Source organism: Felis catus, chromosome B3 (genome assembly GCF_018350175.1).
Source record: "Felis catus isolate Fca126 chromosome B3, F.catus_Fca126_mat1.0, whole genome shotgun sequence".
Taxonomy (NCBI): Eukaryota; Metazoa; Chordata; class Mammalia; order Carnivora; family Felidae; genus Felis; species Felis catus.
This window is the reverse complement of record NC_058373.1, coordinates 102,709,991-102,736,470: the sequence shown is the minus strand read 5'-3', so window position 1 is coordinate 102,736,470 and position 26,480 is coordinate 102,709,991. Positions and strand designations below refer to the sequence as shown.

General features: G+C 35.9%; 1 protein-coding gene and 1 long non-coding RNA gene across 8 annotated transcripts in view; one reads left to right on the top strand and one right to left on the bottom strand.

Annotated features, from left to right (window-relative positions):
- The window catches only part of KTN1 (kinectin 1), a 115,511-nt gene that overhangs the window by 49,760 nt on the left and 39,271 nt on the right, over window positions 1-26,480 (bottom strand). For all 7 annotated transcript variants that reach the window (XM_023255713.2, XM_045059946.1, XM_045059947.1 and 4 more), the window contains exons 4-17: window positions 24,568-24,738; window positions 23,393-23,523; window positions 18,102-18,218; window positions 15,141-15,281; window positions 11,533-11,639; window positions 10,587-10,719; window positions 9,142-9,229; window positions 5,595-5,761; window positions 4,894-4,962; window positions 3,411-3,448; window positions 2,631-2,721; window positions 2,226-2,294; window positions 1,666-1,703; window positions 1,437-1,518 (exon numbers count right to left, since the gene is read on the bottom strand). In XM_023255713.2, coding sequence (XP_023111481.2) covers window positions 1,437-1,518; window positions 1,666-1,703; window positions 2,226-2,294; window positions 2,631-2,721; window positions 3,411-3,448; window positions 4,894-4,962; window positions 5,595-5,761; window positions 9,142-9,229; window positions 10,587-10,719; window positions 11,533-11,639; window positions 15,141-15,281; window positions 18,102-18,218; window positions 23,393-23,523; window positions 24,568-24,738 — 1,442 coding nt within the window. The remainder of the gene's footprint in view (window positions 1-1,436; window positions 1,519-1,665; window positions 1,704-2,225; window positions 2,295-2,630; window positions 2,722-3,410; window positions 3,449-4,893; window positions 4,963-5,594; window positions 5,762-9,141; window positions 9,230-10,586; window positions 10,720-11,532; window positions 11,640-15,140; window positions 15,282-18,101; window positions 18,219-23,392; window positions 23,524-24,567; window positions 24,739-26,480) is intronic.
- LOC109500850 lies at window positions 7,164-26,480 on the top strand. The gene is made up of 2 exons (XR_002158642.3): window positions 7,164-7,405; window positions 26,274-26,480. It is a non-coding gene; the product is annotated as an uncharacterized LOC109500850 (long non-coding RNA).

Below are 26,480 nucleotides of genomic sequence, written 5' to 3'. Positions count from 1 at the left end.
AAACAAAACAAAAAAAAACCTAAAAGTAACCTTATCTTAACAGCAGCTAGTTCCTTCAAGATCCTGAAAGCCTTGCTTCAAAATTCCTTAGAAACTTACTTCCCCCACTCCCTCCACCAACTTAAAAGTATATAGTCACACCTCACAATCCCAGTGCAGTTCTTTCTGCCCCCAGGTCATGTCCCCACGCTTTAATAAAATCACCTTTTGCAACAAACATCTCAAGAATTGTCTTAGGCGTGTACTCATGAACCCCACTTTAAATTTCATCACAATGAAAATCAAAATCATCAGTTTCTACTGAGCCCCCAATTCAGTCACGTGCTTTATCTGAAAACAGTATTAACACTGTGCTTAGAATTATTTCATGTGTATTTCAAAGAATTCAGTTTGTGCCACTGGATTCTGGGAAATCCTGCCTTGATAAGTGAGTATATATGGGATTCTTATAAAATAAATGCAAAAAGGGGCGCCTGGGTGGCTCAATCGGTTAGATGTCCAACTTGGGCTGAGGTCATGATGTCACAGTTCATGGGATGGAACTCCACATCGGGCTCTGTGCTGAAGGCTCAGAGCCTGGAGCCTGCTTCAGATTCTGCATCTCCCTCTCTCTCTCTGCCCCTCCCCCACTCATGCTGTCTCTTGCTCTCAAAACTAAATAAACATAAAAAAAATCTAAAAAAAATAGAAGAATGCAAATCTCGTGCACATGAAGAGATGCACCCTGGTGATAAGAATGCTTTACAATCCTCAAGCTGAGCAGCCATGACCAGAAACTAGCACAATGGAGGCAGTTAAAACCATCACAAACTAAAAACTGCAAACACTGAGGCAAAACGAGTTTCAAACGTCTATTATAAGAACAGATAAGATAGTCTATGGGGCACCTGGGTGGCTCAGGTCATGATCTTGCCCTTCCTGAGTTCGAGCTCTGCGTCAGGCTCTGTGCTGACAGCTCACAGCCTGGAGCCTGCTGCAGATTCTGTGTCTCCCTCTCTCTCACTACCCCTTCCACCACCCCCCCCCCCCGTTTGTGCTCTCTCTCAAAAAAAAAAAAAAAAACATTAAAAAACAAACAAAAAAAGGAACAGATAGATAGTCTAGACAAGAAGTACATGATAAAATGCACTGGTTGTAAAAGCCCCCAAATAAACTATAGTCACACTGCATCAGACTGATTTCATATAAAAACTAGTATTTCTAGGGGACACCCAGGTGGCTCAGTGGGTTGATTTTGGCTCAGCGATGCAGAGCACAAAGCCTACCTTGGATTCTCTCTCTCTCCAGCCCTCTGCCCCTCCCCCCCCGCTCATGCCCACTAGCATGCTCTCTTAATTAAAAAAAAAAAAAAAAAAACAAACTAGTATTTCTAGATTCACTTCAACTGAAATTGTATAAGGTCGTTCTAAGCTCAGTTGACAAGCTTAATCACACACCTTAAATTCTTCCATTTTGTTTGAAATTTCACATTGCAGCTGTTCTTCAAGCAATCTTATTTGATCATCCTTAACATGAATACTACGAGAAAGAAAATCAATTGAAATACTTCATACATTCATTAAGTTTACACAAATTACATGCACAACTATCAGTTATGAGTAGCAGTAATTTCTGCAATTGAACATAAATGCAGGATGGCTCCATATACAGCAATACTTCAATCACCTTTTCTGCATCTTCTCCAGTTCACGTGCAGCAGCAGCCTGTGTTTGAAATGAGAACTGCATTATTTCTCAAGAAACACTGAAAACTATTTGTTCACTTAGTTTTATATACTGAAAAGCTACATTTTCATGTATCTGGGAGTAAATAAAAGTTAAAGCAATATCCTACAGATTTCTGTAATACTTTTTGCTGTCCCAATATTCTATACTTCTCACTGATCAAATTTTACCCTAATAAAGGTATACAGTTTTTTGATTCAATGGCAGAAGGCTAAAACAAATCAGCACATTAAGAATGTTGTAATGGATTCCTTGGAGACCCTAAAAGTGGTCAACTCATTCGATCGAACATTAGTTTCAACATGAAAACAGCAATATCTAGGTGGGTTGTGAGAGTCATGGTCAAATAGAAGAGGCTTTCAACAATAAACATTAGGTGAACACAAGTAACCATTATATTTACTATGTATATGAAATTAGGACTTGCAATACCAATGCAAGTAAGTATAGACTAAGTGAAATTCTGAGGTGAATGTTCAACAGCAATGAAGATTTACCTACCTGTTCATTTGCCAGCGCCTGTAACTTTTGCACTTCAGCTTTTAATAAGAAATTCATATTTTGTGTATCCTACAAGAAGGAAAAATATTAAAAAATATTTAATATAATTTACCCTAAAGTTTGTAAAGCATCTCTTCTACCTAAGCAAAGGTCTCAAATTACAATTTCTTAAAACAGAAAGAGAAACCATATCCTGTTACGTAGCATGTTTCCCAAATTACCGTGAATTATAGCATATGAGAAAAATCTTCTCAACTTTTCTTAGAAGGCTAAAGAGGATTTTGTAGAAAAGACAGACACTTTTAAAATGAATGCAGGGTATTTTCCATTCTTGATAGACATTCATACTGATTACCATCACAAATTCAATGCCTATAAAATAGGCATTTGTAAGAATTACTGTACCTTAAGTTCTTCCTCTTTACTTGTTAAATGATCATGTTCATTTGCTAAAGAATCTTCGGTCTGTTTTATCTGCTTATCCTTTTCAGCAATCCTTTAACAGGAAATACATTTGTACATTTAATAAACGTTTACAAGTCAAGTCACAGCTCAAGGGATTAAAAGCCTTAAATGTTGTCATGCTTATTTAAATCGTTTCTCATGTAGCCATACCCTCCATTTCTATAGCTCCTTCCAGTTTAGTAATAACTATCATATGTATTACTACAACTCCCTAAAATACATACCCCTATTTTAAAACTTGAGGTGAAAAGAAGTAATTTGTTTAAGCTTACAAACCTGGCAAGGCCAAAGCCAGATTTCAGGTCTTCTGAACTCGAGCAATTCATGTCTAAGCAAATTAAACAATACACTAAAAACAGAACCTTGTTTTGGGTATACCACCATATAGTTAAGATACAGAGTGGGTACAACTACTTATTAGACACAAAAGTAATTTACTGCCATTAATCTCAAATCACAATTCTCTCTTACATAACTGCTAAAGTCCAAATAAAAGAAAGGTTCCTTAACTCTTTTACAATAAGGACATAAAACACAAAATGTGCAATGTTTAGGAACTCAACTCACTGATGGAAGGAGGAGAGCAAAGTCGCTCCAAATCTAGTTGGGAGTATTTTCGGAACAAGTTAGAACATAAAGTAAATCCTAAGTGTTGATAAAACAGGTGTCAGTTAGTGGTAACTAAGTAATTATAAGAGAAGTGTAGAAAGGCAGGCTTACACTTTATGTAATTCTTCTGCCAGAACTGAAGCAGAGGTCTAAGAAAGAAGAACAGTGTCAACATAAAAGCATTTAAAAGAAAGTTTAAAAGTTGTACAATAATCAAATAGAGCTTCAAAAATTAAAAGAAATTAATGTACATCAAGTTGTTAGAGGAGTATCTGGCCCACCATGAATGTTCAATAAATAGTAGCTATTATTCTGAAAGCAACTTTGATCACTAACAAACAGTATTAAGGAATTAGATAGCACAGAACAGTTCAAATAAAACAAACTGCCAGGCCTGGGAACTGTGTAACTGACAAGTAACAAATACATAGGAAAAATATCCAGAAAGGCCATTTTTCATCTTATCTTAGTAACTATTTCCAATAATGAAATGATACAGTTCATGATTAAGGTAACAACCGAGTCATTTGGTAATACACATGCTCATCTTCACTTTTCAAAAACATACTGGTAGCAGTCTCTAAATATTTAATTCCTGATAAATTTTCTAGAGCTACCTCTCAGCTAATAACAAGATTTCAATCCACTCTGAGTTGATAATTTATATATACATGTATATTTCATATATATAGACACCCTTTCCTATAGTAAATAATTCTTACCCAATTCATTTTAGATGATAGTTTCTACAAAGAAAGCAACTAGAAAAAAAACAAAAAGGTCCCAAAAGTTTGGGAGTTTGACTTTGCATAAACCTTAAAAACAAATTGTTAACATTAAAACTGCTTTTTAACACAGAAAAGTGACTTCTATTCTAAGCTAATACTTTCTCTACAATTTTTTGAATTTTAAAGTTGAGGAATTGAAACCGAAATTCATAGTATGTATATAGTAAGTACTGAGAAGTAAGTACTTAGAAGCTTTTTTTCTTTTTCTTAATGTTGTATTATAGAGATATATGCTTTAGAATATATCTATGTGGCACAGCAATGTTGCCAAAGAGTAACAGGTCTAACAACACAACTTGCAAAACTCTGGAAGGTATTCCCACTTACTAAACAGAAGTATAAGTTTTAAAGTGAATTTTTGCATATATAACCTGAGATTAATATATATTATATTAACATACTGCTACCCTCTGAGGGTATATAAAGTTTTCCCTTATGGCTAGTTAATATTCAGCAAGCATTTTTAATACATAAACCACTATTCTTAACACCATTTGGCCAATTTCTTCTGTTTTGTGTCAAGATTATCAATATTTTTTCCTCCTATGGTAAAAACTCTCCATTAGTTGGATTTGGATTTCTTTCTTGGTGTTTTCCCATAGCACTATACATAATTATCAGAGTGCTGAGCAATCAGGATCATCACTGTTGACTGACTAGTCTCCCACCTACTAATCCTGTGCTTGGCACTCAACAGGCATTCAGATGACTATTTAAATGGCTAGGAAGCTATCAGTAAGGAAACAAACAAACAAAAAGCAGCAGCTGTTAGTAATGATAAACAACATTTAAAAAAGCACGATTACCTGCGCTGCTATCTGGGAATGGAATTGTTGAATTTGAGCTTTCAAAGCCTCGTTCTGCTCCAAAATATCCTTTCATAAATAGTAACCAAAAAGGAGAGAGAAAAGTGTGCTGTTAACAAATACACCAACATATATGAACAAAATAAGGTATAAACTTCTGCTTATCTTTAAAAAGGCATTCTTAGATTCCAAAAGGCATAATTTAAACAACAATCACTAGGCATCTATTTTGAGAGTTGATTTATAAGGTATAAATTAATAATAAGTTGTGCTGTTCGTAATCTAACACAAAGAATTTAAAACTGTGCTTAAAGAGGACATCTTTAAGCACACAAACACACCATATCGTGACAACTGCTTAAAGATTAAGCTATAATTACTCATCAGCACTCCAGAATTAGGATAAAGTAGACCAACTTTTCTCTTCTACAGAGACACATCCAGCCACTGCCCACCTTTATTTTTTAAAAAGAGGGAAAATTAGGGGCACCTGGATAGCTCAGTCAGTTGAGCATCTGGGTTTGGCTCAGGTCATGATCTCACAGTTTGTGAGTTCGAGCCCCGTATCTGGCTTGCTGCTCTCAGCATAGAGCCTGCTTCAGATCTTCTGTCTTCCTTTCTCTCTCCCGTACTTGTGCTCTCTCTCAAAAATAAACGTTTAAAAAAATTAAATAAAATAAAAGCAAGGGAAAATCAGATACCTGAACTTGCATCTGTAAAGATTCTTCTTTGGTCACCCTTTTTTGCTCCGATTCCATTAACTGCATTAGTCTTTGCTCCAACTGTTGTTTTGATACCAAGGTATCTGTAAGCTTACTATGAAGACTCTGTACTTCATTTTCTTTGGCCACAAATTTACTCTGTAAATCTGTAACAGAACATTGCATTTTACAAAGGTCTCTTCCCTTTGCTTGGTACTACTACTCATCTTTAGCGCAGGCATTATCTCCTCTAGAGAACACACCTTGAATCTTTCCTCTTCTTCCCCTCCTGCACATAGCTCCCCTGAGCAGCCTTGGTTTACCTAATCACAGAACCTGCCACTCTGTACTAACTCTTCTCCTCACCCAGGAAGTGAGCTTTTTGAGATCAGAGATTGCCTTTTTTCTATACCCAGAGCAGTGTCCAAGGCTTACGCATAGTACATACTCAATAAATGTGTTAACCGAATGGTACGTGAATGTTTAAAACTGTTGTATCATTTCTTGAAAGCATTCATTTCCCCCAAAGACACTTAGGAAGTTATCTAGCGTATTTCTTATAAATTCCCCGTACTCTCCTACCTGGAAAACAGAGAAAGATGCTGATGGTTAACAAATGCGCTGGTATAGAATAAAGTAAAACTTGTCTGTCTACTTCTCTTCTTAGCAATGACCCCAAAACAACAAAGAAAATAAGCAACAAGCACAAACTATCTTTGATGCAATCAGAGTATGAATGTAACTCCAAATCACAGAAATTAAGATAAAATGGAGAGATGATCACTAACTTGGAAGGGGAAAGTGTTCCAGAAATCTGGAAAGGCTCAGGAAATGGAGAGACCAGGTATCATGAGAGCTGCCTTTGGCCCCATAACATAAACAAGTTCACCACCACTACCATCAAGGAAGGGAGGCATATAGAAAAAGAGTATGTGTGTGTGCGCGCGCGCACGCACACACACACATCACATTTTAAGAAAATCTATTAATGCCCTAACAAGACACTAGTAACAGAATGAAACACAACTCAAAAAAGAACTCTTGATAATTAAACATATAATGGTCATATCCAGGATTAGAACTCGAAAGAGTACAATATTTCTTTACCAGCAATAGTAAAAGTTAAAACACTGAATGCCTTCACATTTCTGTGGGGGGAAATTATTTATAACCTAGAACTCTACATCCAAACTACCAATCAAGCATGAAGGTAGAAAGAATAAAAACATTTTCAGATATGCAAAGCCTCAACAAATGTACTTAAAGGCATACTCTTATGCTACTAAAAGATATGCTATTAAACGAGGGAGGAAAGCAAGAAAGATGGCGGTGACAGAGTATTCAAACAATAGGCAGTCTCAGGAAGACAGTCATGGAGCCAACCTAGAAAACAACAAGTACTGGAACGGGAAGATAGAGGACTCCAGAGGGATATCCCCCAAAAAACTGAAAAGATTCTCCAGTACTTCATATGTTGTGAAGGTGGAGGAGGGAAGATGGTAAGAGGAGTATAACCACAGGTAAAATTTTAAATAAGAAAATGAGGATCAAACAAGTTAAAAACATGAAGCAATAATAAGCTCTAGGAAATTAATATTGTTTATGAGAAGAATTGCAGTTTTAATGTTTATCTTGGCTCAGGATTGAGTCACAAAGTCCTAATGATGCAAACAGTGAATGCTGATATAATCAAAAAGAATGCATAGCCATTACTGGTAGAATGTTGGGAAGGTGGGAGGAATGGTGTGGGAGTGTTAAGTCCTCATTTCCTGTAATACAAAGTCAACAGATGCCTATTAAAAGGTAACAGTGTAAGTACAAATAATATGCTTATTTAGAAATATGACAGAAAATACTAAAAGCAAAAGTGACAGAAAATACTAAAAGCAAAAGTGACAGAAAATACTAAAAGCAAAAGTGACAGAAAATACTAAAAGCAAAAGTGACTGCTTCTTGTCAGAGTGAAGCTTTACTGTTTACAGTGACATACATAGTTTATAGAGAGATACATAGTTTACAGCTACAATTCTTATCAAAATTCATGTGTGCTTCACTGACGAAATGTAATTGTAAGAGTAAGCTAATACTGCTAGGAATTTACCCAAGGGGTACAAAAGTGTTGATGCATAGGGGCACATGTACCCCAATGTTTATATCAGCGCTTTCAACAATAGCCAAATTATGGAAAGAGCCTAAACGTCCTTCAACTGATGAATGGATAAAGAAGATGTGGTTTATGCACACAATGGAATACTACTACTTGGCAATGAGAAAGAATGAAATCCTGCCATTTGCAGCAATGTGGATGGAACTGGAGGGTATTCTGCTGAGTGAAATAAGCCAGTCAGAGAAAGATAACATATGTTTTCACTCATATGTGGATCTTGAGAAACTTAAAACCATGGGGGAGGGGAAGGGGAAAAAAAAGTTACAGAGAGGGAGGGAGGCAAACCATAAGAGACTCTTAAACACAGAGAACAAACAGAGGGTTGATGGGGAGTGGGGGAGAGGGGAAAGTGGGTGATGGGCACTGAGGAGGGCACTTGTTGGAATGAGCACTGGGTGTTGTAAGGAAACCAATTTGACAATAAATTATATTAAAAAAATAAAAATAAATAAAAGTAAGCTAATGTATCTTAACATAAACATAAATTTTATATATAAAGAAAAAGGCCTCTAAATAGCTTGGGTATATTTATTTTGAGCCAAAGGGAAATAGGGAGGTGGAGGGGTGCCAGGTGTATGGAATCAGAGGAAACCAAAGGTCTAAAAAGCCAAAAGTCCGTATGACCTACCCTATTGCTTAGAACTGTATTTAACTAGCTCACTGCCTCTTTTGTGGGAGAAAAGGAGTAATAGAGACAAATAATACATATAATACAAGCTCCATTACCTCCCAGATGGATTCATCAAATTAAGAATAAGTAATGAGGGGCACATAGGTGGCGCAGTCAGTTAGGCGTCTGACTCTTGATTTTGGCTCAGGTCATGATCTCCCGTCTTGTGAGACGGGGCCCGGCGTCGGGCTCTGTGCAGCCATCACAGAGCCTGCTTGGGATTCCCTTCCTCTCTCTCTGCCCCCTCCCCTGCTTTCTCTTTCTCTCTCTCCTCAGAATAAATAAACTTAAAAAAAAAAAAATAAGTAATGAAAGTTAACATTTAAGTAGACTGTTTTAAGTCAATTATTCGGAATGGTAATGCTTTTTTTCCCCCCACCATACAGGAAGTGAGTCCTCCCTTACAAAGGAAAAATAAAGAAGTAATCAAGGAACCAAAGGGAATAAATTCAGATAGGAAACACACAGCTAGGTTACTATTACCTTAGAAACTATAATTTTATCTGCAACTCAATGTTTCCAGATAAAGCTAGTTGAGTTTATTTTAAAACTCTAAGAACTCTTAAAGAAATAAAGGTACTCTGAAAGTATAAAAGCTATTTTTATTGGCCTAAACAAAAAAGGTCAGATTATTCTTTCTTCAGATACAGAGGGAAGAAGATTTTAAGCAGGACTATATACTAAATTTACATGAATACTTTTCACCTTACCTTGTTGTGCTGCCTCATGCTCTGCCGTTCTCTTCCTGATATAACTCTGGACTTCTTCCCACCTTCTCTCAGCTTCTTGTAGTTGAACCTGAAAAAAGGGTAAGTCAGCACAATCACAAACCTTCAAATTAAAAAAAACAAAGCATCCTCTATCTTTAGTCCTGTCATAAAACCACCTATTCCAACAAATCATCTCCTACATTACTAAAACAAGCAGATATGCCCAGACTTCTGCAAAGATATTATCAGCCACAGCCATTCTATCCTCCAATATGCAGCATTTACAGAAACTGAATGCGGATAGATAACTATAACTACTATTATGTATAGATCTGATCCATTTAGCTATCCATTTTTACTTCTTCAGCCAACTGGCTATCAAAAGACAGGATGGTATCTTTACTGGTAAATCTCATAGGTATAATAATAGGTAAAATTCCTATTTTGAGGTACAGCACAAGAGTTCAATGATGACTATAACCTTCAGCATCATCTACATGCTTATCCATATCCATACAGAACTTCATATTCCTAAGTTCCAGCAGCAAACACACCAGCAAGACAAATTTTAAATAAAAGAAAGGACAATTTTATCAATCCCCCACAGGGACTTCTGTTTTTTTGAAAACTTCAAAAAAATAAAAACTGCACTATTTTCCACCTTCATTTATTGTCAAAGCCCTCTTAACCCCTCCTACTCTGGAACTGCTATCAGGAAGAATTCTACCCAAGACCTAAGAATCTAATACATTTGACTTTACACAAATTGAACTATATGTTCAACAAATCCTCCCCCCAAAGGAAGAAAGGACACTTCTCATCATTCTATTCAATGTACATACACTGTAAGATACAAAAGGAACAAATCTATTCCTCTGTAGCCTGAGCAGCCCCATGTATCACATCTCAGCATGACCCTCTCATGATACTAAGTACCATTCTGATATCTAAAGAAACTGACTCAACTGAATTACTATGGATTACTATGTAGTATGGCTCAAATGAAAGCTACTGGAGCATTTCCTGGTCTTGTGCTAAAGCAAAGGAAAATCATCCATTCCAATGCTAGAAGAAAAATAGTTTCTACTGAACTTATTGAAAAGTCCAAGTTATGGATAAGTGATATTGAAGGTAATTTTAACTACATGGTTTTTGCCTCACCCTTATGAACCTAACTTCTATATACAAGAAGAAATTCGGCTTGTATCTGTCAATCAGCAAATTTCATTTTTCTTATCTTCAGTCTACAACCTGAAACTCAAGCCTATATTCAATTCTTTCATTAATGCACAAGCTTCTATACAGACAAGCACTCTATACAGAGTGCTTAGACTTTTAAGACTCAACCTATGTTTCTCAAACCTACATACATATTTATATTTAGGTCCCTAAGTTTAACATCTACATTATTTATGAAGTGATAAATAAAGGTGGGAATATGTCACCTTCAACTGAGTAACTGCTTGCTCAGCATTCTTCTTTTGGACTTCCTCCTGCTGGAGCTTTCCTGTTTTCTCAGTTAGCTCATTCACCAACCTAGCGTAATCCTGGCGTAGTTTATTTAGTTCAGCAGACTGCCTGAAAACAGTAACTGGATTAGGAACCTTCTATTATTACAAATACATAAAAAGAACAAACAAAACATATTTTCTATTTGTCTTTCTGAGTTAGTAATTCCACTTATAGCCAACTGAAACAGAAAAGTTGTAAGCAACTACTAATAATGAAGTTTGGTTGAGTATCATCTCTGAATCACTCTGGTAACAATCACACAGATTCCAAAATCACCATAAAATAATCAAGAGAAATGGATGACCACACACTCATGAACATAAGTCAACATTGTCACCTTCAAACTGGTGTTCTGAAAATCTATTAAAATCAGTCGGAGTGCTTATTCTTGTAAGCATGCTACTAGTCTTCTCCAAGGTACAGGTTTTCAAAGTATGGCCCAGAGCCAATTTCATCACTATCACAAGGAATGTGCCTTAATATGCAGACTTCTGGGCTCTACCTCAGAGCCAGTGAATCATAATCTTTTAGAGGTAGGACTCAAGAATATGCTTTTTTGACAAACATGTCAGATGCTCTTCAGAATAATAAAGTTTGAGAACTACTGTTAAAGGGGATAGATGTTTTAAAACTTATAAATGCAGTCTCAAATTTGTAGACAATGTTCCATTGTGCCAGCATTGTATTTATCACATAGTTTAGCTGAAGAAGTTCTTCACATAGCAAAAAAATTGTGAAAATTAATTCATTTTAAAAACATGTAAAATACAGAAATCTAACCAATTACTATCAAACACATTTTGATGGCTCAAGAAAATATCTGCCATTTAATGAAAATATTCTGCCATTCAATTAAAAATAAAGCATTTGGAAACATACTTGCTCTCTAGTTGGTTTGTAGTGTTGCTGACAGCATCTCTCAATATGCCATTTTCCTGCTTCAAGTGAGCTATCTCCGCCTCCATCTGCTCACGAACCTGCTGGAACTAAAATTATTTTACAAACATAAGATTTAGAAACAATAACTGCCAAAGCTAACTTTTAAAAGAAACTTTATTATGATGAGAATGTAAAAAGCATCAATAGAATGAAGTCTGAACCATCCTTCTCAAATAAATATAAAGAAGTTTAAGGGAAGAATTATATTTTGATAGTGATGAATGCAAAGTCAATACAAGCTGCCACAACATCCAAGAATGCAAGTAGATGCTTGCTACTCTTATACTGGAAATGAAAAGTAAATACATGTAGAGATGTTTGAGAAATAAGACACTGAATTTTGTTCCTACCCAACAGACTCATATAGAATTAACTCTATCTTAAACCTATATCAATTTTAGGTTAGCAGTATTTGTAATGAAAGATTTTAGTAATCAAAAGTTTATTTAGTATTTACTTAGTAATCAAAAGTAATCAAAATAAAAACTGAAAATATGTTCAACATATTTATATTAAGTTACAGATTGAGCTATAACCAAATAGATGGCAAATTTATCACACAAAAATCTACTAAAATATTATGGCCTCTTATTTCGCAACTACAGGACCAAAAGATAAAGAACACTGAGTCTTATATTCCCATAGGGATATGCCTTATTTTAGAATGTGAAATAATCTTAATAATTTTAAGTAAACCTATTCAGTTAAGAGAAATTAAAGTATATGTTTCTATTTTTCAGAGAACTTTTCATATGGAACCTATATCTTGGCTTCTAAATGCAATTAAGTAAAAAAAAAAAAAAAAAAAAAAGAGAAGGAAAGAAAAATGAGAAATCACCTTCCATCCTCAATAAAAGATGGTGCTATAAGTACTTGACTAATTTCCAATGACTAGGAAGTAGGAATTAAGAAACAGAAAAGATCCCTTGAGAGTAGGAAAATCAGTTCTTCAATAAGAACTATTTATTAATGGGAAAGAAGATCTCAAATGGCTGGGGTTTGGAAAGAGAGAGGATTGGGCCAAATGAAAGCAGAGAGCAGTGGACAGGGTAAGAACCGGACCACAGATTCATTCACTACTTTTTTGCTATTAGTTTATTTCCATGGAAAACACTGGGACTTAGATAACAGTAAAGATTAATTTTAAAATTTTCAGCAGACTAGCAATGTGATTAGAATAGTATCTTACAAACAAAAACCTGATATTACATGTTAAAATGGAAATGAGAGACCTATTAAAAAGGGGCTATATGGGGCGCCTGGGTGGCGCAGTCGGTTAAGCGTCCGACTTCAGCCAGGTCACGATCTCGCGGTCTGTGAGTTCGAGCCCCGCGTCGGGCTCTGGGCTGATGGCTCGGAGCCTGGAGCCTGTTTCCGATTCTGTGTCTCCCTCTCTCTCTGCCCCTCCCCCGTTCATGCTCTGTCTCTCTCTGTCCCAAAAATAAATAAAACGTTGAAAAAAAAAAAAGGGGGGGGGCTATAATGATACTAGTATGAAACAATAAACTAAGGTAATAGCTAAGAACTGAATGCAAGAGTACCTAGAAATAAATTATCTTTAAAATTTCAGAACAAACTATGAACTGGACAAGAGAGAGAAGTCAAAGGATTCAAGCATAAGGATAATGATGCCTCAAATATTAGAAAATAAAAACAACTTGGTCAAAAGCAAGAGTTTGATTCTAGACATATGTTAAATTTAAGGTGATGACAAGAGCTTCCAAATTTGAAGCATCAACTAGTAATGGAAATAATTAAAAAAATCATTGGTTCAGAGAGTTCAATTAGGGGAAATATTATTAGATCACCAGACAAGCAGACCCAAACCATGTTCTTCAATAGCCTCTTTATCAATAGTAAAAGTGGTATTTCAATCTTAAAAAGAGAGAGAGAAAGAAAACCAATCAACCAACCATGGGTCCAGGCTAACTGGAATCATGAAAATGATCAATATATGGAAAAGACAGTAAGAACTGAACCTTGTGTAATGTTGAAAGAAGACAGGTGAAAGTAACAAGAGATTAAGTCACTTAGGCAAAAACCTTAGGAGTCATCCTTCATTATAATTTTTCTCTTGCTCTCTCTATTCCATCACCAAGCCCCATCTACTAACTCTTCTGTATCACTCAAACTCAACCTCTCACTGTCAACATCTGATTTCAGGCCCTTGTTCTCTGACTTGGATTCCTGCAAAAGCCCTCCAATTATTCCTTATTCCACTCTCCACACTTCTACCAGAGTAATAGTTAAAAATACTTAAGGCTCCTGGGCGGCTCAGTTAGTTAAGCATCCAACTCTTGATTTAAGCTCAGGTCATGATCTGTGAGTTACAGGTTCAAGTCGGGCTCTGTGCTGACAGTGCAGAGCCTGTTTGGGATTCTCTCTCTCTCTCCCTGCCCCTCCCCCTGCTCATGCACTTTCCTCCCTTTCAAAATAAACAAACTTAAAAAAAACCTGCTAATAAAATCACACTGTTGAGTTGCTTAAACTCCTTTAGCGGCTCCCCAGTCTTTCAGTATACAAGTCCCTTTAAGATAGGGCCTCTATTTATATCTCTATATCTTCTCCTCATTCTAGTACTGATTTCCAAACACAACTGCTACTGCATTTCTCAAAAACTGTTATCACTGGGCAATTTCTATCAGAAACACCTGAGTAGCACGCATTAAAAAGTTCCATCCTGGACCCCAACACAGACCCATGGACCCATCACCTCTAAGGACAGAACTAAGGAATCACACCAAGTAATAACCCAGTGCCGATTTCTTCACTCTCTGATAATGCCTGATTGTTTCAAAACATTCAATAGAGTTTACATATCATTTCTAACAAGTCTGCTCTATAACCTTTCTCTTCTCCACCTTTCATCCCAATGGTTCCAAAGTGCCCACTGGTTACCTCTACAGTAATCCCCCCATCCACAGGGAATACCTACCTTCAAGACCCCCAACAGATGCCTGAAACTGCAGAATACTAAACCCTAGGTATCCTATGTTTTTTCCTTACACACACATATCACTAATTTATAAATCAGGCACAGTTATGAGATTAACAACTAAAAACAGAAGTTTAATAATATACTATAATAAAAGTTACATGAAGGTGTTCCTCTCCCTCTCAAAATATCCTATTATACTGAATTCACCCTTCTTGTGATGATGTGAAATGATAAAATGCCTACATGATGAGAAGGGAGATAAATGACATAGGCATTATGACATAGTATTAGGCTACTACTGACCTTCTGACACTATGTCAGAAGGAGGATCATCTGCTTCCAGACTTCAGTTGACCACAGGTAACTGAAACCACAGAAAGTGAAAAGGAATAAGGAGGGGGGACTACAATATTGTAATGGAGTATATTTACATGTCACCTTCCAGCTTCTTCCTCATCTGCACCTAGAAAAGGTGTTTACTTACACGTAGGGAGCCAGTTTAGCTATAGTACCATAGCCCAGCACGCTGCCTTGCACATATTAGGCATTTAAAGTTTCCTAGTTAAATGAATGCAAAATTTCATTTTGTTTTCAAAAAGTAAAAATATACCTTCATCTGCATCTGCTGAGTCTCTTGATAACTGACATGCATTTTGTTTTGAAATACGTTATGTTCCTTTTCTAACGTTCCAATCCGATCTTTCATCCTTGCTATAACTACATTGCTTCTTTCTTTCTCTGACATCATTTCCTAGAATAAACCAGAAAAAAAATTATGAAAACATTTTATTAAAAAATAAGTACCATAATTTATAATAAAGACATTTTTAGCATCAGCAAAATGATGTCAATAAAACAATGATGAATTTTGAAGTAACTACATGCTTAAGATCAGTTTTTTTGTGTTTTTTGGTTTTTTTAAGAGATAGAGCACGTGCGAACAGGGAAAAGGGCCAGAGGAGAGGGGGAGGGGGAAAGAGCAAAAGAGGGAATCTCAAGCAGGCTCATTGCCGTGTGCAGAGCCTCATGTGGCACTCTATACCATGACCCTGGGAACACGACCTGAGCTGAAATCAAGATGAGGTACCCCTAAGATTAAAGGTTTAAAATAGAATTTGTCAGGGACATTGAGCATCCAACTTCAGCTCAAGTCACGATCTCACCGTACGTGGGTTCAAGCCCTGCATCAGGTTCTGTGCTGACAAGCTCAAAGTCTGGAGCCTGCTTCAGATTCTGTGTCTCCCTCTCTCTCTGTCCCTCCCCCACTCACACTCTGTCTCTCTCTCAAAAATAAACATTAAAAAAAGAAAGAAAAAAAAAGAAATTGTCTTCTGCATTTACCTGCAACTACCTTTACACCAATTCCTTCACAAACACTTTGCTGTTCTGTTTACTCTTATTCCAGATACACTTTCTGGTCTAAGAGCTAAAGAGCTCAACCTAGAATAAATTCTACATTCTAACTTGATTAGAAGAAAGAATAGCTCATTCATTCTTTCTTTCTACCTATTTATTTATTTATTTTATTTATTTATTTATTGGAAGAGATATTTTAAAGCAAAAGAGTTAATTCTCTATTATTCACAGGTACTAGCTCTCTTTTAGGGTTTAGAAAGAGGCTTAAAAAAAAATTAGCAGAGGAAAAAAAGAAGTCTCTTTCCTAAGAGAAAAGATAAGGAAGACATGCTTACAACAAAATGGAAGCTTGGAATAAGGGAAAGTAAAAAATCAGAACTCAAAGTTTCATTGTCTTCCCAAGTCAAATCAAAAGGGTGATTTCATTTTATGTTGCAACTATCATGAACTCCTAGAATATTAATCATTAAAGTAAAAGAGAGCCAACCAACTCTTTCTGTTTTATTTATTTTAGACAGCGAGTTCACGTGTGTGATGGGGGTGGGGGGAGTGGGCAGCGGGGAAAGAGGATCCGAAGCAGGCTCTGCACTGACAGCAGCCAAGACCGATGTGGGGCTCAAACTCACAAACTGAGAGATCATGACCTGAACCAAAGCCAGACACTCAACTGACTGAGCCACCCAAGCACCCCAAGAGCCAACCAACTTTAAATTATTTGCAAGAATGATCAATTTATACACCCTCCTCTAAGAAACTGACAGAATTTAAAACTTTTATGTCTTAATGGCTGCCCTTAAGAGTTCACATACATCTGCAAGGTGTTATACTGATGTATATTATATGCTTAGGAAGAAAGCATATATATCTTAAGTGTATAGCTTAATGAATTACCACAAAGTGGATAGCTTTTTAATTTTTAAATTATAGTCCAAAAACCATAGTCACATAAAACTATACTAAGGTTTCTAATCTTAAAGAAACATGCTTATTTTAGTAACTTTGATTAATCTTTGATTAATCTTAATTTGACCAAGTGTTTCCATTAACTTTTTTTAGTTCAAATTCACCTAAAAGGCTTTATATTCAAATGAGGCCATCCTAATGTCATCAAGCAGTTTTGTGAGTAATACAAACCTCATGTACCGTACTGAATTCCTAAAAGGAGAAACAAGCACCTTAGGAAGAATAAAACCACATTTTATATAGAATTTCAATTATGTTCTCAGTCTATATAATTTCTTTTTGAGATATAATTGACATAGAACTTTATGGAAGTTTCAGGTATACAACATGGTTTGGGATTTGTACGCATTGCAAAATGATCACCGCATTAAGTCTAGTTAACACCATCACCACTAGAGTTATAATTTTTTTTCTCATGATAAGAACTTTTAAGATATACTTTCTAGCAACTTTCAAATATACAACATATTATTACAAACTATAGTTATACTGCTGTACATTACATCCCCAGAACTGATTTATAACTGGAAATCTATATTATTTAACACAATTTTTTTTTTTAATTTTTTTTTCAACGTTTATTTATTTTTGGGACAGAGAGAGACAGAGCATGAGCGGGGGAGGGGCAGAGAGAGGGAGACACAGAATCGGAAACAGGCTCCAGGCTCTGAGCCATCAGCCCAGAGCCTGACGCGGGGCTCGAACTCCCGGACTGTGAGATCGTGACCTGGCTGAAGTCGGACGCTTAACCGACTGCGCCACCCAGGCGCCCCTAACACAATTTTTTAAAGATTACCCCCCCTCCTGGAGTAAAAGTCTGGGGTTTAAAGAATTTCATTGATTAAAAGTTACCAATATTTATCACAAAAACCTTTATAAATAAATTATCTGTATAAGTTTTACACTTATTCTACTGGATTTAAACAAGATCACACCTAGTTAGTTCTGTGCTTCCTTAGAGACTAATTCTAAGTCAGATCCAAATGAAACATGCCCCCAGTGTGCAAATGTTTCTGTTATATTTTAAATTAATGTATCTAGAAGCACTGTTACTTTAAATTCATAATTCAACCGCAGGCTTTAACAACATGACGAAGTGAGACACCACCACCACAACTGTATAAGAAATTGACTTTAACTGGGTATAAATTTACTACACAAATAATTAAATCTGTAATTATACATGGTTTCTGAAGTCCTTCACTGCTTCTGATTCAGAACATATATCCCTTAAATATAAAAATGTCCTCACCTGAGTTAACTGCTTACACCTATCCTTCATAGCAACAGCATCTTCCTTCACAGCAGCAAGTAACTTATCTTTTTCTTGAAGCTGATGTACAAGTGCGGTCAATTCTCCTTTACTTGACTACAGTAGAGAAATCAATACAGAATTAGTAATAGTTAACATGAGCTAATGAAAATGAAGCATCTAATATCAAATGTTCTTGGGCCAATGCAGAGTTCACAATTACATATAAAGTAGAATGACTGCCAAATCCTGGTCAGTGAAATATCATTCATGATTCATGATTCACTTCATCATTCTATACTCTGAGGCATACAATAGGATACATATCAACCAAGAAATAAATTTTTTACAAAGAATTATAGGACTCTAGTTTTAAACCCAGAGTCAAGATTGCAATCTTTCCCTTCTCCTCCTAAAAGATCAAAAGAGGAATATGAAACCAAAATACAAACAACCAAAATGAAACAATCATCTGTAATGTCAAAGCATAACATCAGAAAAGACTGCCAAAAGTATGGAGATCAAACACAGGTGCTCCACAACCCTGTCAAAATATACTCAAGACTACAGAAGTGCCCTGGTGCCTAGTTCTCTGCAATCAACCAGCATATGGAAAAACCAATTATCTTCCATTTGACATCAGGAACAAAGACAGAAGGTAGGAATCTTCTTGGAAGGAGATCTCAAGAAGCAAAGGAAGTGAGAATGAAGAAGAAATCATAAAAACTTTACTCAAAGAAAGCAGCTAGTGAGGCAGAGTTGGGAGAAATTCTTCATAGTGATACTCTGTAGTGAAGTCTTTTATCTGGTAAGACAGAAAGGCTAAAAGAACTTATTTTCACACACGCCTGAAAAGAACAGCACTTAGCATTGGTCCTTCATTGTCAATCTCCAGGCACAGAGTTTATCCAAGAGGAACACCCTCACTAAAAGAGGAGTACTGATCAAAAAGAAAACAGAGTCGGGGCACCTGGGTGGCTCAGTCAGTTGAGCATCCGACTCTTGGTTGGCTCAAGTCACGATCTCATAGTTTCAAGGAGTTCGAGCCCCATGTCTGGCTCTGCACTGGCAGCAAGGAGCCTGCTTGAGATTCCCTCCCTCCCTCCCTCCCTCCCCCCCCACCCCTCCCCTGCTCATCCTGTCTCTGTCTCTCTCAAAGTAATTACTTAAAATTTTTTTAAAGACAAAAAAAAAAAGTCTATGCAAGATACATGAAAAAAGAAAACACAAAAAACAAATGACAAGTGAAGAAAAATCACCAAAAAAGATTGTCAAAAAGCAGACAAAAATTGTGATAAAAAAAATCACTGTGAGTTTTAAAAATCTTATAGTAGTCATTTCTGGAACTCAAGAGTAAAGAATAAAGTTCACAAGAAAAGCTCAAAGAAAAGACCACAGAATGAGATGAAGTATGAGCCAGCAAAACCCAAACTGGAAGTAAAAGTAACACTATCTCAGAAATACAATCCAATTAGAAGTAGAAAACAAAAAAAGACAGGCCGCTGAAATATATTAAGAGACAGAGTCTAGGATGGAGGGAAAAAAAAAAAAAAAAAGAAGTAGAAATAAACCAAAAGCTTTTCTCTTAGGATTAAAATATGAAACACAAAGACAATAGGCAAAGATTTAGTATATGCTTGCTAGATACCCATTATTTCAATTATTTTAAGGGATAAATCTCATGGCTGAAAAGATATGCTTTATCCTAAGAAATATAGAGGACACAGGAGTCAAGGCCAAAACCATATTAAATTTCCTGCTGAACTTAAAAGAAAATGAATCCCTTGATGTTTGTATGGTAGGGTAGACACTGGAAAAGTTCAAAAAATAAACATCTGGGTGGGTTGCCCAAAAGATGTTTTTATTGTGAGAGTAATCTGACAAAAATACATGAAAAGAATACAAAATTCAGTGTGTTCTTAGACCTCCATCCAGCTGAGTAAAGAATGGTAAAGCAAGTAGGAAAATTCTCAAGGAAAGAAAGTGAAACCCAGAAATATCATACCCCATCAAATTATCATTCATCTATAATGACAATAAAAAAGCATTTTAACTTGCCACAACCTGGGAAATATAGTTTCTATGAGCCTTTCCTGAAGAAATTCCAGGAAAAATAAATTCAGCCAACCAAGAGACAAATACAGACACCATGGCAAAAGAACTGTTATCAAGCTTTGAACCCACCATTAACCAGCAGAATTGCGACTAAAACATGAAAAGTATAGTCACAAAGTAAACATTAAATGTTGTAAGTATCTGACAAACAAATGCTATCCCTAACAAAAGTTGAATGGGAAAAAGGAGAAGGGGTAGGAAAAAATTTTAAGTAGGCAAACCTCCTATTATATAGCATAGAGTCAGAAGAGTTAACAATTTAAAGTTGAAAAATCACATAATTGAGGCAAATACATTTAAAGGTCAACACCAAGAATGACTGACTAAAATAATCAAATCAAATATTTTCTTAATAATACATTAACCGTTAACATTTTTGAGCAATTACTGTATGCTAAGAACTCTAAGCACCTACTATGTATTATTTCATTTAATATTCAAAACCTGATTATCATTCCCACTTGGGAGAAGAGGAAAGTGAGACACTGGGGTTATGTAACTTAAGGCCAAACAAATCTCAATGTGGCAGAACTCAGATATGAATCCAGGAAACCTGACTCTAGAACTCAGGATATTAACTCTAATATAAAACACAAGTATCCTGCAGCTTGAACGTAAGGCACATGCGCACACACGTGCACACACACGCACAGGCACACATACAACACATGACATCTCTTCAACTCTGCAACCCCTCTAGCTTTTACTGTTTTCCCCTTCCCATCTAAGGTATTCAGGGTGGACACTGTCCCCTTTCCTATTCATTTGATTATCTACAGTCTAGTACTTCAATCAAACTTTCACTGATGATATCAAATCCAATTTTTCAGTCCTTATCATCCTTCATCTCTCTAAAGCATGTCACTGTTGACTTTTCCCCTCACTGGTGAACTCTCTACCATCCCTAAGCGTCTGTGATTCCACTGTCTCCCTGGTGTTGCTTCTCCTCCTACTCCTCTTCAGTATCCTTTGTGGTGGCTTTCCTTGCCCTTTAAATGTTGGTGTTTCTCAGGGTTCACTCTTGAATTTTCTTAGCACTCCCCACATTCTCTCTAGTCTAGCACACATCCACCATGTGTATTGCTGATAGTGGAGTATTTTCCTAAATCACACCCATTATGATCTTTTTTTCAACTCCAGAGAAATACATATTCAACTGTGAAATGAATATATCTACTTCAATGATTCAAAGGATGCCTAAAACAACTACACAAAATTTTTCACAATCCTCTACTCTCTCCTCCTCTGCAAAGTGTTCATAAATAGCATTGTCACCACAATTTACCAAGTTACTCAAGAGCAAAAACAAGCATTCATTCTAGACTCTTCTTTAGCTACCTCATCTAACTGGCCAGCAGGTCCTAACTCCTCCATTTCCATCCTATGCTGGTGATCCTGCATTTATCTTCCCCCTTCCTCTGGAGCAGTATTAGGGGTGGGGATTTACTTATACCTGGAAATTTGGTATCTATTAAAAGGTCTGACCAAGACAGTTCCTATGACAGGAAGAGGGAGAAACTAAATTTACTTTTGCAAATACTGGGGACCTAAAAAGACACTGCGTCCCTGGAGATGAGAACAGAACCACTCTACGAGAAACACAGAATAGTCAGATTTTGGAACACAAAGTTCCAAAGATGGGGGAAAAAAGTGAAGCTGCAAAATAGTCTATTTCAAAACACTACCTTTAACAGTCCCCAACTTCTTCCTTGGCCTGCCTAAAACAACTACCAAGGGGAGGCTGATTTACCCCCCAGTCTCTAGAATTCAAAGCTATCTCAGACAATAAAATAACTACTCTTGCCCCCTTAAGTCACTACCAACATCCTTAGAAGAGAACACTAAAAGCAATTATTTTCTATTTTAAAAAGCAGTAATTTCAGACACTGGGTAGTAACACAAAAACTTCAGCTGAAGGCTTTTCCCTTATCTCCACAAATAACTAAGAAACCCTTTAAGATAGATATACTTAGCCGATTAAAATAAATCAAAGGACAAATTCTTCAGTCAAGTATTTCAAGAAAGTTTCTTGCAACAGAATAATCAGATATTGTATCCAAAGTCACACAGTTACAACACTCGCCCTGATTACCCTGGAACACCTTGCTTACACTGAGCCATTGTTGGCACCGTCCAACAAGCATACTACATGTATGGAGACCGTCCAACAAGCATACTACACTGTAAAATGCCAGACTTGTAAAACTCACTGTCAATAGATACTTGGAGGTATAGCAGACTTAATATGCTACGATAAATGCTATGACAAAAAAAAGCCCAGATGGTTATGAGAAAGAATAGCAGAGAGAACAATTTAGACTGGGAATTCAGATTAGCTTTATATAGGGAAATGATACAGAAACAACAAATAGAAGACTACTAAAGGTAATCAGGTGAGGGGGATAGCCTGGACTCGAGTGCTCTTTAAGAAAAAAAAAAAAAATGAAAGCCACTCATTGTTTTAAATGAGGGGTGTGTGTGTGTGCGCGCGCGTGTGCGCACACGCGTGCTGAGAATAAGAATAGCGAAGTCTACATCTAATATTGAATATCAGATACCGTGTCATCTTACCTCACACAAATAACATTTGAAAACTTGTCACCTTTCCAGTATGACATAGTATACATGATAATGTAGTGAGCCTGACCCATGAGAAATTAAGTATTAACTCCATGGATTTTTTTTTTTTTGGTTTTTTTTTGTTTTTTTTTTATAAATTTTAGTCCATCATAGCAGCGATTCTACCATCCAAATCACTTATTTTAGAAGGATGATACTTCATACACACACACAAAACAGCAAAGATTCCCAAGTTCTCTGAAGTGTGCTATCTTCAGTCACAAAAACATTCCATATATTCTATCCAGAAATCGCCTTACCTTCCCTTCAGAGCAGAGCAAAGCAAGGTACAGAGTTAAGTGTCAGATGACTTTAAAGCTCTATAAATCATCTTACTTATAAGCACTTCACTTTTGTCAGACACCTGACTAAATAAGTGTACTGATTAGTATAGATATACAAAATAACTTCTGAAGCCATTCCAGAACTTTTAAATGTGACTATGTGCTTTGGAGTATGAATGATGGGAATATGAATTTATTACTCTAGCAAAAGTCTTATTTGGTGAACTTCTAATCACTGTTCTCAAACATGCCCATAATAAAAAACATGCTTACCTTCTTCAAAGCATCCTGTATCACACCAGACTTCTCCTTTAGCAGGTCTACAACACAAAGGGCCTCATCTTCAGAAAACATCATGGTCTTCAAGGACAGAAGAAAATCTTTAAATTTCACTTCAGCATTTTCTTAAAAAAAAAAAAAGAAAAGAAAAGAATTGGCATTTAAGAGACACAAGTAATAACTTCAGCAAAAGTAAGCATCAAGAATTCTTGACCCAGAAAGTCAATACCAAGAGAAAACAGATTTATATTTCAGGTCAGACAACTAAAAAATGCTCCAGTCAAGAGAGAAAAAGTGTTTATCATCTTTAATATACAATGAAACAATTATATTAACTAAAATTTAATCAAACTACAGAATACTAAAGTGCCAGTATGCCCTCACTTAAAAAAAAAAATCATTCCAATGTCTAGTATGCTAGTATCTGTACCAAGTATGTTCACAAATATTCTCATTTAACCTTAATAATCATGATATACAAATCAAACCTTACACGTGATAAAATAAGCATGAAGATAATTATAAAAAGGAAACAGAATTTTTAAAAAAGGAAATATGATTTTACAAATACCAAATATATACAAACAATCCTGACATTTTAAAAAATTCACGCATCAAGCATCCCCTGACTCACTCAATTTCCTCGGGGGCTCTTACATAAAGCACAAACTTCCTTTCCTTAAAAACCAACTGCCAACCATTAGACCCAGAGAAGCCCAAGGCTTTAATAGTTCAGCAACATCATAAGTTTAAAAAGTCAGTTATGTGTGTGCGTGAGAGCAAGGTATGGGAATTCTCTGTACTTTCCACTCAATTTTGCTGTGAAGCTACTACTATTCTTTAAAAAAAAAAAAAAAAAAGTCTATTATAAAAGTAAAATAATAATGAACGGTGGTTGTGAATTAGCATAGAAACCTCACAGGAGACCATAGCATAAGAGAAAAAATCATCAGACAGCAAAATAGCTGTAAAATCTTGGGCAAGACAAATTCAAGGGTCTGGCCCAATAAAACTTAGCAGGTTGGACTAGAAAATTACCAATAAACCTTTTATTACAAAGATTCTATAATTCTTTTACCGTTCATTGTTTCTATGAGAAAATTTACTCAACTCCATCAGAACTCAAAAACGTGTTTCTTCAATACAAATTGCTACATGCTGCATATTACCTTTATCAGTTTCAGTCTTCAATTTTTTAGCCCCCGTTTTCTGGATTCCTTCTACTTGGTCAGGTTTAATTAGATCAATAGCATCTCTCTTATCCAGCACAGGATTTGAATCGGCATTATCCATCAAAGGAATATAAGCAGTTGCATGAATAAGGGGTTCATCTACCAAGACTGCAATTTAAGTTCGACAAAATTAGAATTACTCAGGGTTTTACAGCAGAGTAATTAAATAACATGTACACACATTTAAGTTCAATGAGAAATGCAGTTATTTTCAAATATCTAACATCAAGTCAATTTGGCTTTAAATTCCTATTTTATCATTTAACATAAAGTAAAAACACACTTCTAATTAAGCAGTAGCAATTCAATATTATTCTACAGTAAATCATTTAAGTTATCTGAAAGTGTGTAGCGTATCTCCTTTCTAACACTATCTGAAAACTTCTTCTATATCCTTTATATTTTAGTTAGTTCTCATTGTCTTCCTGTTTTAACTAAAAAATCCATTCACATTTAATTAGTGCCCAAGGAAAACTACTAATCTTTATTTATGTTTGTACTTTGCCGAATTCTTACTGCAAATGATAGTTTTTAACGGAGTTCCTTCCACTTTCTAGGTACAAAAATCAGTCATTGTTCCTTGCAGATATTGTCTCATTTCTAAAAGTTATGCCTGTAATTTCCATGGCACATCTTACTGAACTGGCTAAAATTTGCAGAACAACATTAAAAGTGGAGGAAGGAAGCCTCCTTACACTTTGTTCCTACTTTTAACAGGAAGAACTTTAAGAGTTTGAACATTAAAGTCTGATGTCTGCTGGCTAAAGATAAAAACTTCTGCACACATATGGAAATCTATCTTCCTACCTTTTTAAAAAAGCTTTTGGGCATGAAGAGTGTGTTTTGTTCGTTTTGTTTTTTGTTTTTTTTTTTATAATAAAGGGCACCTGGGTGGCTCAGTGGGTTAAGCATCCAACTTCAGCTCAGGTCATGATCTCACAGTTCCTGAGTTCGAGCTCCGCATCAGGCTCTTTGCTGACAGCTCAGAGCCTGGAGCCTGTTTTGGATTCATTCTCTCTCTCTCCCTCCCTCTCCCTGGCTCACACTGTCTCTCTCTCAAAAATAAACATTAAAAAAATTTATTTTAATTTATAATAAATATTTAATCTTATGAAATATTTGTGGGTAATATTTTTCTGTACCTAGTTGCTTGATACATCATAATTTTCGTGCAAGTAATAGAATTACATCTTTTCTCTTTCCAATTTTAATATTTTCCAGCACTAGTTGATACCACTGTCCAGTATTATTTGAATATCACCATTTAATCTATACACGTTTCACAGAGGTTTTCCCTGGACAATTCTGAACATATACAAACTGCTCCATCACTCTTAATGGGATGCTTCCCACATATACATGCAAACAATGTTTAGGAAATAATTGGGAATATAGGGTAATGATATATCTAGACAATGTCCTCAAGCATAGTCTTTAAGTGATATTTCAAAGTACAAATGTTTCCTTGTTGGGATGAGCACTGGGTGTTGTATGGAAACCAATTTGACAATAAATTTCGTATTAAAAAAAAAAGTACAAATGTTTCAGGAATACTTTTCTTCTATAGTTTATATGTTATTTACATTATTTTCAAAACTCCATTGAGACCATTTAATAAATGCTTTGTCCTTTTTAAATTTCAGATAAACTTCTTCATCACAAACATATACCCTGGCCATCTGTCAAAACACTATGAAACCACAAGACTCAAGGATCCCTGGACTTCTTTTAGCATTAGCATTGTTATAGTACACATTAAGCAGAGAACTGAAGAGCATGTGAGTTCTAAGATCCTTGTCCTAAGTGTACTTCTCTAGAATTAGTATTTATAAAACACATTATCTACACAT